Source organism: Hippocampus zosterae, chromosome 6 (assembly GCF_025434085.1).
Source record: "Hippocampus zosterae strain Florida chromosome 6, ASM2543408v3, whole genome shotgun sequence".
Classification (NCBI taxonomy): domain Eukaryota; kingdom Metazoa; phylum Chordata; class Actinopteri; order Syngnathiformes; family Syngnathidae; genus Hippocampus; species Hippocampus zosterae.
The window spans coordinates 22,245,713-22,262,529 of NC_067456.1; the positions used below are offsets into that span (position 1 = coordinate 22,245,713).

General features: G+C 39.1%; 1 protein-coding gene across 4 annotated transcripts in view; it reads left to right on the plus strand.

The window, feature by feature from the left end:
• The first annotated feature begins 761 nt into the window (after nt 1–761).
• The window catches only part of LOC127602307 (golgin subfamily A member 7-like), a 362,070-nt gene continuing 346,014 nt past the window's right edge, over nt 762–16,817 (plus strand). The window contains exons 1-6 of one of the 4 annotated variants that reach the window (XM_052068390.1): nt 762–885; nt 1,581–1,706; nt 3,974–4,126; nt 5,404–5,505; nt 6,574–6,626; nt 12,532–16,400. In XM_052068390.1, coding sequence (XP_051924350.1) covers nt 877–885; nt 1,581–1,706; nt 3,974–4,126; nt 5,404–5,505; nt 6,574–6,615 — 432 coding nt within the window. In that variant the 5' untranslated portion in view covers nt 762–876 and the 3' untranslated portion in view covers nt 6,616–6,626; nt 12,532–16,400. Of the gene's footprint in view, nt 895–1,580; nt 1,707–3,973; nt 4,127–5,403; nt 5,506–6,573; nt 6,627–12,531; nt 16,401–16,817 lie in introns of those variants that run through there. The other 3 variants (XR_007962743.1, XR_007962742.1, XM_052068389.1) reach the window with 3 other exon arrangements.

The window sequence follows — 16,817 nt, forward strand, 5'->3', positions numbered from 1 at the left end:
CTGGTAGAGGACCCGAGCTGAATGAGGGACAGACACCACCCGAGGGGTGAGATGAGAATTTTTTATATATATATATATATATATATATTATTATTATTATTATTATTTGTGATTGGCTGGCAACCAGTTCAGGATGCCCTGCGCCTACTGCCCGAAGACAGCTGGGATAGGTATAAGTGACTCCAAAAATGGATGCATGGATATTATGATTATGATGGATGGATATTATGTTATGTTACTTAAGATTACTGGGAACTGTTTTTAAATTGTGAAAACAGCACGAAAATGTCTGTCTGCTTTACAATTTCAGCCATGAAATTGGCTTTGAAATTTTTTTTTAAATTGAGATTATTTTTTAGCAAATGCTGGGTGGCATTTGCTCATCTATCGGTTACAGTGTGAGGCCTCCTGTGGACTGTGCTTGTTTGATTGAACACAAAGTTGATGTACTATCAAATGGAACCATTCAATTGTATTTGTAATTATTAAACAATACTTTTCACACAAATTCAGTAAAATCGGGTAATTTCCTGCAGCACCCCTTGATGATGTCTCACTGCACACTCGGAACCATGTGTGACACTCGGAAACGTGTGTGAATCTTCAATTTCATTTAATTTTTGGGGATCTCCCCCTTGAGATGAGTCATCTTAATTTGGATGGGGCTATGTTCCGTATTAAGAATGCAAACTGAATCGTCCCTTGATCATCTGCCTGATAAATTAAATTAAAATAGAACGCCAACTGTACCTGTACTTCTGGATACATAGTCTCGGAACTTTTTTATGTTGCAAACGTTCCCACACGGAAAACTGTATCTAGTGAACGCACCACGGCACAGCTAACGGAAGATAAATAAAAAAACCGAGTGATAATATGGCAGAGGTGGGTGAGGTAATATTGTAAAAAAAAGAAATACATTATTTTACGTTTATTGGTCTGATATCGATGAGTAACAAAGGTACAGATTATCGACGGTATCTTATCAGTCAATCGAATGGTGTATTTAGAAACTATGAGCCATTTTATTTACATTAGGAATATAAGATTTCTCGATGTAGTGAAGAGGACGTGTTTTATTTTAAACATAGCTGCACTACAAATGTTCTTTATAAATATCGATTTTTTTGCTGATCGACCGGGGCTTCCAATCATATTTTAATTGCCGTAATGACGATTTGGGAATTATTTTCGTTTAAACGGCCTGAGCAATTGTGTAATCGTGTGCCCTGCAAGCGAATCGCTGAATTTGGATGCCTCGATGAGAATTGTGATGACAACCTTACGACAACAGCAGTTATTGGGACATTTGAATCATATCATTAGCTGCCAAATAACAATATCGCCAGTGTTCATTCAATTAAACCGGTCGATATATAATTGTGACTATAGCCGTGTTTCATTTCCGTTAACTAAGATGATGTCACAGAAGCACTGTAATGTTTATGTAACAATAGCTACAGTATAAAAACTGCAGAAATTATACTGATGATAATGTGTTAAAAATGTGTTGCTACAAATATTTGATGAAATGACGTACAGTATTCATCATTTGTCATTTCCATCTCATATTTTGACAGACTCATAGTTTGCATCCCATTAGGCAACAGGCTGCAATTGCTGCCAAAGTCTTCATACAGAGGGATTATACTAATGGCACTGTGTGCCAATTTCAAACCAAGTTCCCTTCTGAGCTGGAAACCAGGGTAAGATAACTGCATTTATATGTACAGTATATACTGTTGTTGTTCTTTTTTTTAATCCGGTAGGTGACTTCATGTGTGAAGGAACTACTAAGAACTCATTGTGTTTAGTTGAGGGGGCACCAATGTCCACCAATGGCAATGCCTTTAATCACGTAAATAAAGCCATGCACACCTCTCGGTACAAGATTAGATAGAACAACCCAGTAAAACACAATGTTAAACATCGTTGTACACATCATTAATAAGAGAAAGTCAACATGACCACAGTCTGCGAATTTTCTCCTTGCCATTTCAAGTAATCTCTGTGGTCTGACTCGCACAGTATGACCACCTGTATGGTCTTGGCCAGGAAGTGATTGCTGCGGTGCAAGTCACTCACTCATAAAATTCCGGGAATTGATTATTTGTATGTTGCATATGAACTAGATCCCTGAATGCAGGGATGTTCAAAGTCTGATCCACAACAGAGTTTTTACTGGCCTTTAGGATATTCTAAACGTGACATTTAATATTGCCTGCCACGCCGTGCCCCTTCTCTTCGCCAAGATCACCAGTCAAGAAAATGTGTGCTTGACAATCAAATACATAATCGTATATTTCACCTCCGATCAGTAAAATGGACATGCTTTTGAACCTTGACCTTAACCCTTTCATGCAACGTGTAACCTGTAACATGATAAGTTGGCCACTGTAGTAACCGCTGTCCCTGAAAGAGTTACATTTGGGAAAGGACAAATCAATCCGGTTAGGTCTAATTCGTCCTGACCAAACACTGTCATCTAAAAATAATTTTGGTATTGTCGTTGTAGTTTGCAGGGATTTCTTTTGCTTGCCTTTTGTATCCCATAAAAGTAAGCAAACTAACTGTGAAAGTACCAATTTGATGATGATATCTGTCAGGTATTGTACTCATGTCAAAAATGTGCACGAGTGAGGTCAAGTGTAAAGCACAGTTGTGTGGGACAATCCCGGGGTAGAAACGGGTCATTGTGACCGAGCAGGAGCTATGCAGCATTAATAAAGAGAGCAAGTGATATCTTGACAGCTAAATTGCAGCACACACAAAAAAAAAATGCAAAAGGAGTTATGAAATGAAAAGAAATCAAGACTAATGAAGTTTGTCGACTGATCTTTTGTAGGGCTGCTGTTTTGTTTTCTTTACATTCCTAATAAGAATAATACCCTCCCTCACTTGTAATCTTGTCGGAATGTTAAATATCAGGTCCAAATGCAATGGACAGATGCCCCGACAGAGAAATGTGGTTTGAATCGCTGCATCTGAGTTGGAAAATTAGAGGAAGAACAAAGCTTGGGGCCTTTTGCCACATTCCTCGGGCACATGGGAGCAGAACTTGGGAAAGTTGTCAGAAAAGCAAGATTCCCTCAGCTGCCTGCTCGTCTGGTCTGAAGATTCTTCTTTCCTCAGTATCAGTAAATCTGTTCTGGACACCCTGTGCATAAGTCATATTAGTTATATTTGACATCTCTGTCAAGCTGCCTATTTAAATATCAGTTCGTCATGGCTCACTTTATAATTTGGGAGTCGGGAGAGCGGCTGAGATTTTGATCTGTTTATCTTAGTTAAGGCCTCTAAGCAGGACTGGAGCCTTCATATTTCTGGATTTTTATGGTGTGCATCTAGCTATCAGTCCTCTGGGGATGACATTCAAAGAACACATTGTTATGGGCATCTTAACCTCTTCAGGATAATTGCAGTCCAAGAAATATGAAGTTGGTATTTCAAAACTGAGTTAAGCTGGGCTTAAATGCAGTCGCTGACAATGCATATTTGAAGTTGGAGGATGTGGAAGTCAGTGAATCAGAATTTGAGGTTGCATTCTGCTTTTTTCTATGGGAACTAGACGACATGCAAACTAGGTAGACAGATAGATGGATCAAGAGCGAGAGAGACAGATTCCCATGATAATGTTGAGTCAATCATGACTCCCAAATATTGGAATGACTCCACCTGTTTTATACAAAAATTACAAATGACAGTGGGAGCTACAGGTAAGGGCTTGGTGCTGAAAGCCTTTATCCTTTCTTTTTCTTTTTTTTTTTAATATGCTAATTTCCCGGGCATTGTTTTGATTCCATGTCTGGAGTTATTTAGCAACGTTGAATGCAAATTGTTTGAATGTTAGCTTGGATCTTATCATCATGTTGAATACTTTCAGGTGATTAAAATCTAGTGAAGAACGCTTACATTTTACTATGTCCTTCTGTTGTGTTAACATTTTTTGCCCCCCCCGAATGATGCGTTTAAGATTGACAAACAGCAGTTTGAAGAGACGGTGCGGATTTTGAATAACCTCTATGCTGAGGCAGAGAAACTTGGAAGCCACTCATATATTGAAGGTTGCCTGGCCTGCCTGACAGCTTATACCGTGTTCTTGTGTATGGAGACACATTATGAGAAGGTGAGTGTAACTTGTGTGGACAAAGGAGCAATCAGCCCCTTGTGCGCTCAACCAGCTTTGTCACAGTTTTTTTTTTCCTGGCTTGCAGCCCTGTATGTCAAGTACTGAAAATGAATGACATTGTTTTGATCAATACATGTTTTCCCTCCTCTTTCTTTGGAGAATCACATGTACAAAAATCCTGATCTTGGACAAGTTCTCTTAAACTTAAGCTACCTCACACATTTTATGATAGATGGCATTTAAAGTACTGTATTTATGACACGTTAAAACGCTTCACATTATAAGGTGCCCCTTCAATGAATGGCCTATTTTCAAAACTTTTCAGATATAGGGCGTGCTGCATTATAAGGCGCATAGAATAGAAGCTGCAGTTGTGCTATGAATCCACTAGATGAGGCTTTATTTACATTGAGCAAAGCCATGCAGGACTGGTCACAAACACGGACATGAAACAAATACAAATGGCATTACAAAACAATAAATGATTAACAAAAAGGCACACATAACTTCGTGGGCTCACATCCACAAGGGGCTAAATATCCTTTGAAGTCTTGCTTGTCTCCTTCCTTTGTTATGCTTGTGGTATTATCTTCATTTCATAATGGCTCACAAAGTTGTCTGTTTGAGTGTGTGTTGGTGAATACACATCTAAATTGGTGTCAGGCAGAACCTTTTTAGGTTACAATTGGTTCCTGCTAATAACCACCACTAGATGGCATTGGAACACTAAAAGGGAAACAACTCAATGGGGAATGTAAAGCGAGATACAGCCTCTTGATATTAGGCGCATCGGATTATCGGGCGCACTGATGGCTTTTTGGGAAAATTGAATGCTTTTAGATGCGCCTTATAGTGCGGAAAATACAATTATATTATTTCTTGACAAAAAATGTGTCTTAAAGTTTGAAGGTCAACACAGTTTGTGGAAAGATCAAACTTGTGATCTTAGTCATCTGGTCTAGTGTGACTGGTATCCTCCAAAATGTATAGGGCACTTTCCTATCTAATGTGAAGTTTTTAAAAATCAGTGCGTCTTGACACACACCTTAGTTAACTTAAAGTATGTTAAGCAGCATTTGAACATTTGCTCTTCAAAGCTTTAGGAGCAAAACTACACCATCTTAACTTTTATGGGAAACTTGTTGCAATTTCAATTGATCATCTTCTCACCTGTGCATGAATTCTAATTTGTCAAACATCTTTGTCACGTTTTTGCATCTGCGAGAAATGCACAGTACCGGTATTTTAAATATGGCGCTGTGCTCTTTTTACAGGTTTTAAAAAAGATCGGCAAGTATGTCCAGGAGCAGAACGACAAAGTGTACGCACCCAGAGGTCTCTTGCTCACCGATCCCATCGAGAGAGGCCTTCGAGTCGTATCCTCTTCCTCAGCGTCCGAGATGAGTTGGGACGGAACACTCCTCTCTTTCTATTCACTTGGCTGAAATATTTCTCGAGCCATGTTTAACTACTTCACAATGATTGGCAAACAATGAAGAGATGCATTCTTCAGCTCAACACAATGGCCACAATAATCAACGCAAACTCCCATTTGAAATGTTATTAATAAATCAGCAGCCTGGAACGTACACATGGTTTATGTGTCAAAACTAAAATTTAGCTCTACAAATAAATTTGTCATCATTTAGTATGGATTGAAAAACAAAAAACAACCCCCCCCCAAAAACAACAAGAAACCATTTTGAAATATGAATGACTTTGCATCACATCGCAATCACCCAGAGGCCGCCAGTTGCTTAAGCATGCTACTCTGTTTTTTTTTCCTGAATATAAATCAGAAAAAGCTCCAGTGCTAGCAATTTACAAGAAACCCTGCACTGTATAGTGGTGTCAAGCAAAAAGAACAAATCAAAATGTGTTTGTATTCCATAGCAGCTGCATAGAATTATATGCTTTACCAGAATGTGTTGGGGAAGTCACGGAGTGACGCAACATTCTAATTAAATGGAGCTGAGCAGCAATAGGAGATTAGGGATAGCAAAAATATGACTGAAATTGTTCACAGCTGAGCTTTGTAACTACCCTTGCCTCTGAGTTTATTGGGCTGACAGGGTTCTGGATTATTTCGCCAACACTTGGGAGCTGCTGTGCTGTGTTTGGCAAAAGGGGTCCTGGTGGAGATTGACGCAAACGTATCACCTGAACACGTATTTCAACATCGGCATGCTGAGTTGCCAACTCATCACTTCACAACATCAGCCCTCGAATGTCAGTCAGGTGCTGTCGTGGGAGCACAGACGAGATTTTCAAGCCCAAAAATAGTTGGAGGATCTTGTTCGAACCAAGCCCGCACAATGTTTTTGAAACTTGTCAAATTCCCCGACACTAGCGAATGTGAGATATTGTGTTTCTGTTGGCCTTCACTTGATTCCACTGAAGCCAAAAGTCGTTAAAATGCTCCCCCTTGACTGATTTTGTTCAAGATTGAGGTCACTATCTTTGAAGAGAGAAGCCTGACTAGATAAAAGTTTTCAAGGTGAGTGTCAAAGATTTTGTATTTTGTTTTGGATCAGAATACCCAGAAATGTGACTTTTAATTTTAACGTGCTGACAAGTCACCAGATGTTGTCCACCATTTTATTTGGGTATTTTCTTATTAAAGGTTGTCAGTATATGCAACTTAAATCTGATACGTTACAACAGGGGTGTCAAACTCGTTTTTGTTGTGGGCTATATTTTAGTTATAGTTTCTCTTCGATGGCCGTTATGACTCAAACCATATAAAGAAGTCAAGAATTTTTTTTTTTTTAAGTTACTGTCATGACTGGTTTGGTTACAAGAAAATGCTTATGGTATCCTTCTTATTTATTACAGATGAGAATTTAAAATGTTGGTACAGATTTTAGCTAGCATCATGAAAGTTGACATATTTGATTTGCTTTTGCGGGCCACATAAAATGAGATGTCAGGCCGGATCTGGCCCTCGGGCCTTGAGTTAGAAACCTGTGCATTACAGTATGGTAGTGGATTGGATGACAGGAACTCAAAACAAATGCAGAAGCAAGTTTATCATATGCTAATTTTGAAAAAATAATGGTGTACTCTAGCCTCTGCTTGAAGAAAACTGTAACTAGCAATATCATTATTTTCAAACTCTTGTTTGAGAAGCCTGTTGCCCAATTGCAGACACATCCACCCTTTTTTCACTTTTTTTTTTAAATGAAAAACTATCAAATCTTTCCCAGATGGATTTATGAAACAAATCGTCTGGCATTGCAGATTAAGGTAATCCTCATTCAAAAGGTAATACCTTCAGTGATCAAGAGCGCATAACCCAGAACCTATACCCGTACAAATGCAAGCTTAAGTCTCCTCTTTTGCTTGCACTCCTCTCCAACTGCCGTGTTTTCACGGGTTTAGCTTCCATAAAGCATTAAAGGATCATTCTTCCAAGTTTGTGACAGTCACATGGCTGCTGCTCAGTGGTTTCTCACTTCAGTGAGGACTGGAAATGTCGATGCAAAATTGCCAATGTAGTTCACGGGGAGGACCGCTGTCTGAGAGTGTGAACCCAACCGAGCAGCCGAACACGTGTTGAAATGTCACTTTCGCTCCGTACTCCGTACGTCTCAGCTATGGTCAAACAATTATCATTTCGTGAAAATTGCTCTATTTCCTTATTTACTGGCAGTATGTAATATAAAGAATGCCAGAATTTTTGGTCTTCTTCTGAAATGTGACATAAGGGCACTTAACCTTTCTTAAGTGTTGAGAATCATGTCTTGATCATTTTTCTTTTTTTCAATAAAAACAAATGAAATCGTGACTATCAGTAGAAAAGACTCTAGTCTAAAACAATTATTTGGTATTATCCCCAAATTCTACAACCTCATAAATAACATCTACATCAGGTGCCTGATTTTTTTTTTAACTGAAAAATGAAAAAAAAAAAAGCTTCTCTCATGCCTTTCATGTGTAGTACGTTTTATGGCAAGCCTGGAAACAAAAGAAAAGTGACCAAAAGATAACCTTCTTACGTAATAAATCGAAGTAAAAGACTGGGTACAGTTCATAAGGAGAAATGGAAACAGATTCATCCTTTCATGCTAGGAATTTATTTCATGGATTTTTTTATGACACAACAGCTGTTCTTAGACTGTATACTGCATGTAAGCGAATATGCTGAGTTAGCACTCAGAAGATTTGTCTCTTACCTCATTTCTCATCCACCGCCGTCAAGTATAAAACCAGTGTGATGATGTTATTTGATTTATTGTTCTCAAGAAAGCTCAAGAGGGCCAAGTGACCTCGCGAGTCAACATGAATTCAATCGTTTTACAAAGGTGTGCCAAATATGAGGGTAGTTTGGAAGGCTAAGTAATCTTATTGGGCTCCTTCTGCTTTTTTCTGAGCAATGCTATTCTGTATCACGCCTTACAATCGGTGACAACAACAAAGTCAGATTCTCGACCGCAGATGGCTTTTCAACATCTGCTGATTTGTCTCTCTGGCACCACGTGTTTCGCCTCATGAGTGCATTGTTAGAAATAGTTTCCATCTCTGCCACAGCAGATTCACTCGCTTTCTTTCGGTTAAGACCTGATGTGCGGGACCAAAACCGACTTAGCAAAGACAAAGGCCGTGGCTCCGTTTACACTCCCAGAACAAAGGCTACTATAGGGGTCCGTCTTTTGTTCTCCAAGATACACATAGTAGTATCTTGTAGTAGTACAAGTAGTCGGATTCCTGCTCCTGCTTTTAAAAAAATATATTAGAAAGCATATCCCTCATGGCGGTGAATAAGCTACACTACTTACAAGTATCATTCTCATGAAGAGGGAAAGATGAAGAAGCCATGCTAATTGCTAAGCTAACCTTATGTTACGTGCAAGACTGGAAATAAGTGCTTTGGCTGACTGAGTACACTTGAGAGGTCTCGCTGGAAGTGCGTTAAAGCGGATCATATCCATCTTTGAACAGCAAAATAGCATGCACTTTAATAAGTCTCTGGAGAGAAAAGTATATAAAATAATGCTATACACCAGTGGTCCCCAAACCTTTTCCTGTGAGGGCCACATAACTTTTCGCATCTCTGATGGAGAGGCCGGGGTCAGTTTGTAACAGCAAATGTGTGACTGCAAGAGTACCTAGACGTAAAAATGTATTGTTTCCCAGAAACCCACACAAAATTAAATAACTTTTTTTTGATACACTCGCGGTATTAAAGACGTCTTTCTTCTCGGGACACACCACCTCCGCGACAGCATTCAGGCATTTCTTGACAAACTCTCCTTACCGCTGCTTGCTATCAGTTGAGCAAACCGAAAGCTAGCCCGAACATATGGCTGGTTCAGCTGAGCTTGGCGTAGAAATGTATTTTTGCTGAGCTAACGTTCCTCTTTTTAGCGTTGACAGTTTGTCTGCTCTCATTTGCCCATGCAAAAAATCGTACTTGTTGTTGTGACAGGATTCATAGTGTTTCCGCAGATTGTATTTTTTGAATACCGCCACCGACAGATGAGACAGACAATCTTTTCTTTGCATCGAAAAAAAAATTGTTTCTCCATTTTGGGTTAAATTCCCTGTAGTCTGAATATTTGTTTTTCTCTTACCTCACCTTTTCGCTATAATTACGTTCTCTTTGAGAGAGATTTTTTTTTTCCTGGGGTTAGAAAATAAAAGCCAGATAACCGCACAGACCGCAGAAGGATGGAACAAATGTCTCATTATGCGTTTATGACATTGTTACTAGCTAATAGTTGATCATGAAAATAGTTCATAACTAAGGAATATTTTATTGCAAAAGCCAAATTTTATGATAAAATACAAATATACATAGATGAAAAATAAATCAAAAGACTCTCTGGTATTTTTCAGGGGTGCCGGACCAAATGTGGAGGCGGATTCGGCCCGCGGGCCGTAGTTTGGTGACCACTGCTATACACACACCGCCAAACCGTAAATGGGATTGTTAAGGAGTCCCGTATGTCAGTTAGGAGGAGTGGCCTACAAGATTAAATGTGTATGAATACTGAAGATAAGCCGTTCAGAAGATGGCTGGCTGGATAGAGTGTATTGAATGCATATAATAATATCACTGATTGGTTTTCACAATGCAGGCCTGAATTTTGAACTTAAAATACAAAACAATACATCCTGATTTATATAGCACTTTCAGAACAGCTGCAGCTGTAACAAAGCGCTTCACAGAAAAGATCTTCTCTCTTGAGAGCTGTACAACATTCTCACAATTACACTAGACTCGACGACATATGTTGACTGCTAGTGGTGAAATAAATAGAACTTACAATACAATACATCTTTTTTATATAGCCCTTTCACAACAACTGCAGCCTTAACAAAGCGCTTTGCAGAACAGTGAACATAAAATAAAATATCACAGAACACACATAAAAGATGGACAGTCATCCAATCGTAACAACATATGCCTTGTTGTTTGAAGCAGATATAGATGAAAGAGCAGAGAATCAAAGTCTCCTTCACCACTTGATCAGAGACGTCATGCTCAAAATGTGCACACACGTCTGCTACAGGCTAAGTTTGAAAGTAAACAAGAAGCCGTAGTGTCCATTGGCGATAAAAGAAAGAAGAAACTTCTCTTGTAAATTTTTCTGTGCAAAACGCTCTCCGTTACAAACTGCAAGTGTCAGTTATGCCTAAAAAGGTCTTCTTAAAATAATCCCAGGTCAACTCAGTATTATCCATAAAACGCACAAGGTTTAAATCGCTCTGATATATTTCATGAAGACCTTCTTGCTCATCAGTAGTTTTGTTTTAAAATAAACTGTTTAATTCGTTTAATTTTAATTTTTCTCACACAAGCAAACGTACCGTGGCCTCTGACAACATTATAGAAGACACCAGATGCAAGGATATTTGTGTGGGCCATTAGTCAGAATGTCATCGATTCATATAGATTTTGCCATTCATTTTAAATTGAGGCCTGTAAAGACTGAAGTCGTTGCGTCAGATGTAATGCGTCGCAACTGTTTTCTAATGCTACAGTAGGTGATTACCAGCCCCCCTCAAACGGTATACCCGTTTGGTAGTTTATGCAGAAATTCAGAAAGCAGGGCAGTTGCTTGAGCTGCAGCTGACGGGTGGGTGGTAACATCTTGTCACAGTCATGGAGGTGTCAGGGGAGACTTTCTTTTACCACACAGTTGGAAAAACGTCCTTTGCATATATATCTATGTCCCTTTCTTTATTCACACGATCAGTTTGAAAGAGATTACCGGTATGATGTTTGACATTAATCTTCAGAATTGATGGTTTGATCCATGTCGCAGAAAATACACTTTGTGAATATTTGTCCACAGTCGTATTACGTCGATTTTATTAATCAGACTGCACCGATTGACATGAATAAAAAACACTCAGCTGCTAACTTTTATATCATCGTGCTACAAAGTTAGTGCTCGGCCTGGATTGGGATGAATATGACCTGATAAGAAGAGGATAAGAACAATAAAATATATCCGCTCATCCTGTCGTGCGAGCAGTGCCGAATTCTCGGCCGTGCTTGCCACAGTTGGACTGAAACTCACGTATCACTTTTGAAGAGTTGTTGGATCCCATTGGAACAGATGGGGCAGGACACAACCATGTGGATAGCTGCAAAACAGTCAGTATGCGGGCGCAAGATAGTTCCAGAGCTTTAGAGAATATTCAGAAAAGCACACGCCCCACCACTGGGTCCCGGATAGCCCACAGAACGCTAAACCAGCACACATGCGAATAGTAGGTAAATCCATGACCTCGAGCTGTTGATGCAGACAGGCCTACGGTATGTATTTCAGTGGGTTTAGGCTGCTGTCGCTGAATGTCTCCAAGACGACAGCACAGTTTTCAGAATTTTGTGATCCAGTATTGTGAAGGAGATCGCTAGCCGATCAAAGTCATAAAAATGAAATTAAAAAACTCAGGCGCATGTAGACGCAGCTCAACGCATACGTACGTGGAAGCACTTGTGCGCCATCTTGGATTGATTGGTGTCATTCCAACCGAATAATACAATAATATGTTCAAAGCGGAACCATTACTCTAAACACGGATTGATCTGATTCATATTGTGTCTAGACTTGGTCAGTCTAAGACCTGCCACTTTTGCCAACATAAGCAACGGAACTGAGCCGTATGACCTGGGCTTGGTGAACCACTTGAGTGGTTCACGAACCAGAGTGATGCATGTCTGGGTGAGAAGGTGGGCAGCAGCATACGTGTGGGTAGGTGATGCCCAGATTTAAATCTACATCCATATCTTCTTCAATTTTCAGTCCTGGACACTTGTCATAATACAAATTTTTTGACGTGCCTCATGTAATAATGCAGTCTGAGCCACTCCTTGTCATCCGAACAGGTCTTTGCCTAGCGAATATGTATTTTTTCCATGATGTCCCCTTGTCTTTTTTTGTTGGTAGGATTTGCCTTCTGGGTGGAGCTTCTGCGTCAGAGCACCAATGCGACAACTCCCGCATTCCCCCCATCCAAAAGGACCTTGCACACCTGTACTCTCCTGCGTCTCAACAATCGATTCTATCAGTCACACGCAGGCCAGTATTCTCGATACTTTGCTCTTGTTTAGCAGTAAACGCCACTCAACAGCCTGGCTCATGAACCTTGTCGTGAAACAGCGTTCCCCAATTTGCACAAGATCTCTTCAATTAGCTTTTGTTTGCTTTTGGCTAGAGTTGTGCAATTATGACTCCTATTTGAAGAATGAGTCCAAAACCAACATGCAACGTGACTTTTTTTTTTTTTTGATGACACTGAAAGTCTGTTCTCCATTTCGTTTTGCTCCATGTTTTTATGGTTACGTTTTGCAATCTCTCCAAGGGTAACTGACATGCTGATTGTTGACTGACTCAGACATTCCAGTCGCACTGCTATGTTTTAGAATCCTAGTATTTTCTTTTTTTTTGTTTTTATTGCCTTGATGAATAAGTTGTAGCCCTCTGAACACGCAGTGCTTGCGCTCCGTGCATGAAATGCTCTAATTATTTATTTGTATACTGTGCCTTGCAAAGCGCTTGGCGACGGTGTCTAATAAGAGTCGTTTGCTTAGTGTGAGTTTTTGTCATCTGAAATGTCAAAAGTGTGTGATGACAGTGCCTGTTTTGTTGTTGCTGTTGTTATTTTTATTATCATTATTGGGTTAGGTTAGTCCTTAACCAGACCTAATTATTATCGTTATTATGTTTCCCCCCTGGCCCAAACTATCCACCGATGACTTCAATCACTGCCTTTTTTTGGGTGTTTTTTAATTTTAATTTTTTGTTTTTATGATGATGACAAGCACCAAAAAGCCAAGCATCGAGTTCCCGCTGAGGTGAATATACATACAGTGCTTGATAAATGTATTAAATCAGGTTTCTGTCACACCTACCCTAAATTACCATATTGGCCCGAATATAAGGTGTTTTTTTGCATTGAAATAAGACTGAAAAAGTGTGGGTCATCTTATATTCGGGGTCTAGACATTATATCCATTCACGACGCCAGATGCCACCAGATATCATTGAATGCTGAACTTGACTCTCAAGGCCAAGGTGAACCCCTGTCACGAAGAATAAAAATAACGGTAGCACGAAGAAATTTAAAATAAAAAATAGCGGTAAGAAAGAAAAGAGAAGAAAATAGTCGAAGAGATAACAGAAAATGGAGAAATGTAGCGATAATCTGGAGAAAAGTGTGTCGAAGATTGGCCAGGTTAACCGGCAGCTGAGAAGTTATGATGTAATTTGCATTTCAAAACCGGAAGCCATTTATTTACGAATGTGACTGCACTTTAGTTTACATATTTAAATCCTCAGATATTAAGATTTGAATGAGGCCAAATAACATGCTTTTTCTCTCAAATATATTGTTAGAATCATTTGTTTCAGATGTACTGTAATTATTTTCTGAATAAAAATTTGGTATTCAAAAAGTATTTTTTCAAACTTGAGTTTTGAAAAAGAGGGGATCGTCTTATAATCAGTGCCGTCTTATATTCGGGCCAATACGGTTAGATTAAGATTCCCAAAAATCATTTTCCCATTTTAATAATTTAATAATAACAATAATAATAATAATTTAATAATGGTTCATTTATTATAGATGTTCTATTATTATTATTACTGTATGTGAAATGATTGTTTAACCAAAGTGGTATTTTCAGTGCTAAAAAACGACATGTAATATATTATTTTGCATTAAAAAAATTGTGAAAAAAATCAAAAAGTTCATTTTTATGTATTGCTGAAGATTACAGTTATTGATTTGCATTTCGGAACAGAAAAACATCTTTGAAGGGTCGAACGTCATGCTTGATTGATTTCTGATTTCTCGGAAAAGCTGAGTGAGCTGGCACAAATATTGGTTGAAAAAAAGGTGCATCCAGTCTGAAATTCCTCATTTGTCTCGAAATTAGTGAAATGCCAAGTGCCCAGCTGGAATTGATTTATCGAACAAATAGTCAGAATATTTCACTTCATTCATATTTGATATTTTCCTGTGATGTAAAATGAAAATGAGGCTATTCTAAGTGTTGTACCTGATTTAGCCCAGTTTTAGTGAGGAACGAACCTGTTTGTTTTTTTCTTATTTGGGAAGTCCGGAACTTCCCCGCACTAAAGAGCAGGGGTGGGCAAACTACGGCCCGCGAGCCGGATCCGGCCCGTTGGTCTTTTTAATCTGGCCCGCCGAAGATTGGTGCACAATTAAGGTTTGATTGCATTCATTTCGTTTGGACTTGTATTGACAGGTATTTCAAAACCAGGTGGCGCAGTTACTTCAAGTTGCAGAGCACAGGGAGGAAGGGGAAGACGAAGAAAGAGGGAGAGAGTAATGACCATGGAAGGGAAAGTGATATGTACTGTATCTGATTAAACGAAGCGGGTAAGAAAGTACGAAACATTCAGGAGACACCTGGAGGTCGGAAAGACTCCAATCTACGAGACTTTGAAAAACAAAGAGGCGATTCTTACTCAGTCCGATTCTGGCAATTTCCATGCTCAGAGTGAATTGCTTGTGGCTCGAGTAAATGAACATTTTCTAGAATGGTTTGATTGTTATCACGTTAAAAACTTTCCGCAAACTGGACCGCTAATAAGAGTCGGAGAGCAGTCAAATGTGTAGAGCGTGAACAACAGGGGGCTCAGTACACATCCTTGAGGAGAACCGATGCTGAGTGTGATGGTGGAGGAGAACGTTACATTATGACTGGCATACAAAGACATTGTGCTATCTTCTTTATTTTCTATTTCTATTTCTAACTTTAGTCCGGCCCTCCACAATATTTTCTGCTTCCCATTTAGCCCCCCTGGGAAAATAATTGCCCACCCCTGCAATAGAGGCTGTATTGTCACGGATAAAACGTGCACTGTTTCTGATCCTTGCCTTGTATTTCTGTTGATGGAATATGTCTCGCATAACTGTGAGAGATGTGACAAGACTCAAAAGCTTCTGGTGCTTTTGGAGGATTGACCGGTTTAAAGTGACACCTTTCTATGGTTTATTCAAGACGCTCTATCCCAAAAATAAGCACACACGACTGGATGTTTCTTCATTCATTCAGAACGGGATGGTTCAGATTATGAGTCATTTTTTAGGTTATTTTCTCCTATGAACTGCAGAGGAACATCCAAAGCTGTTTGAACCTCAAACATTCTGCGTCACTGTCCGACTTGTGACTTTTGAATCTTGATGTCCTGAGATTGACTTCAATGATGTGCACTGATGAAAACGCTTCAATGTCATAACATAAGCACACGCGCGTAAACGGGATATCCCTCTAAAGAATGCCGCTTTATTATACAGTATTCAATTTGCCTTACACAAGACGTCCGGACGCCGATTGCATGGCAGGTCATTTTCTCATGCATGTCTTGTTGATGCAAAATTAATGTGATGTTAAATTGTTAATTGTGACAATTGATTTGGATAACGGTGATGGTTGCACTTTCCCTTTTTTTGTTTTTGTCACTTGCCTTCTCAAACCTGACTCGTTCATAGTACTCGCAGAGTCACGACAAAGCCCCAACTGCTGTAGTCTTGAGACCTCATCTGTTCAAATTTATGTCACCTTGCTAAGTGTTGTGGGTTTCCAAATTTTTGCTGTGATTAAGTGCTGTGTTTATATGTTGTTATTATTTGTGCAGGTTATTTAAAGTCATTGCTGTGACCTTTCCTATGCATTGCTATTTCAGTACTTGTTTCCGAAACTTTGTGGTTAATGTGGTTGTAAGGTTTGGAAAAAATATTTTTTTTCCCTCCTTTTTTTAAAATGATTAAATAAATGTAATAAAAATACATATGCCCACGCTTCGTTTATTGCAGCAAGTGTAACGAATCCTAGCAAAAACCTTTGTTGTGATCAAGCCACGGTTTGGTACATATTTCAAAAACATGAATTAGTCCAACAGAATGCAAAGGCCTGGAATACTATGACAACTGAAGTTGATGACAAGGACTGTGCTTCATCTTGCAGCTTGATAATGATCCATAAGATGTTGGGAGAGAATTATTCATCCAAAGTCAATATTGTTATGCTTCCAAAGCAAACAAATGACAAGTGATGACTGTCAAGTTGTCTAAAGGGATCGTGAAACATTACACTGTTTACATTCACAGATTGTGACCAAAAATAAAAAATCTTTTCTGACACGTATTCAGGGTGCTCACTTACAGTAATAATTAAAAAAGAAGGCAAAACCTGACAGGGGTT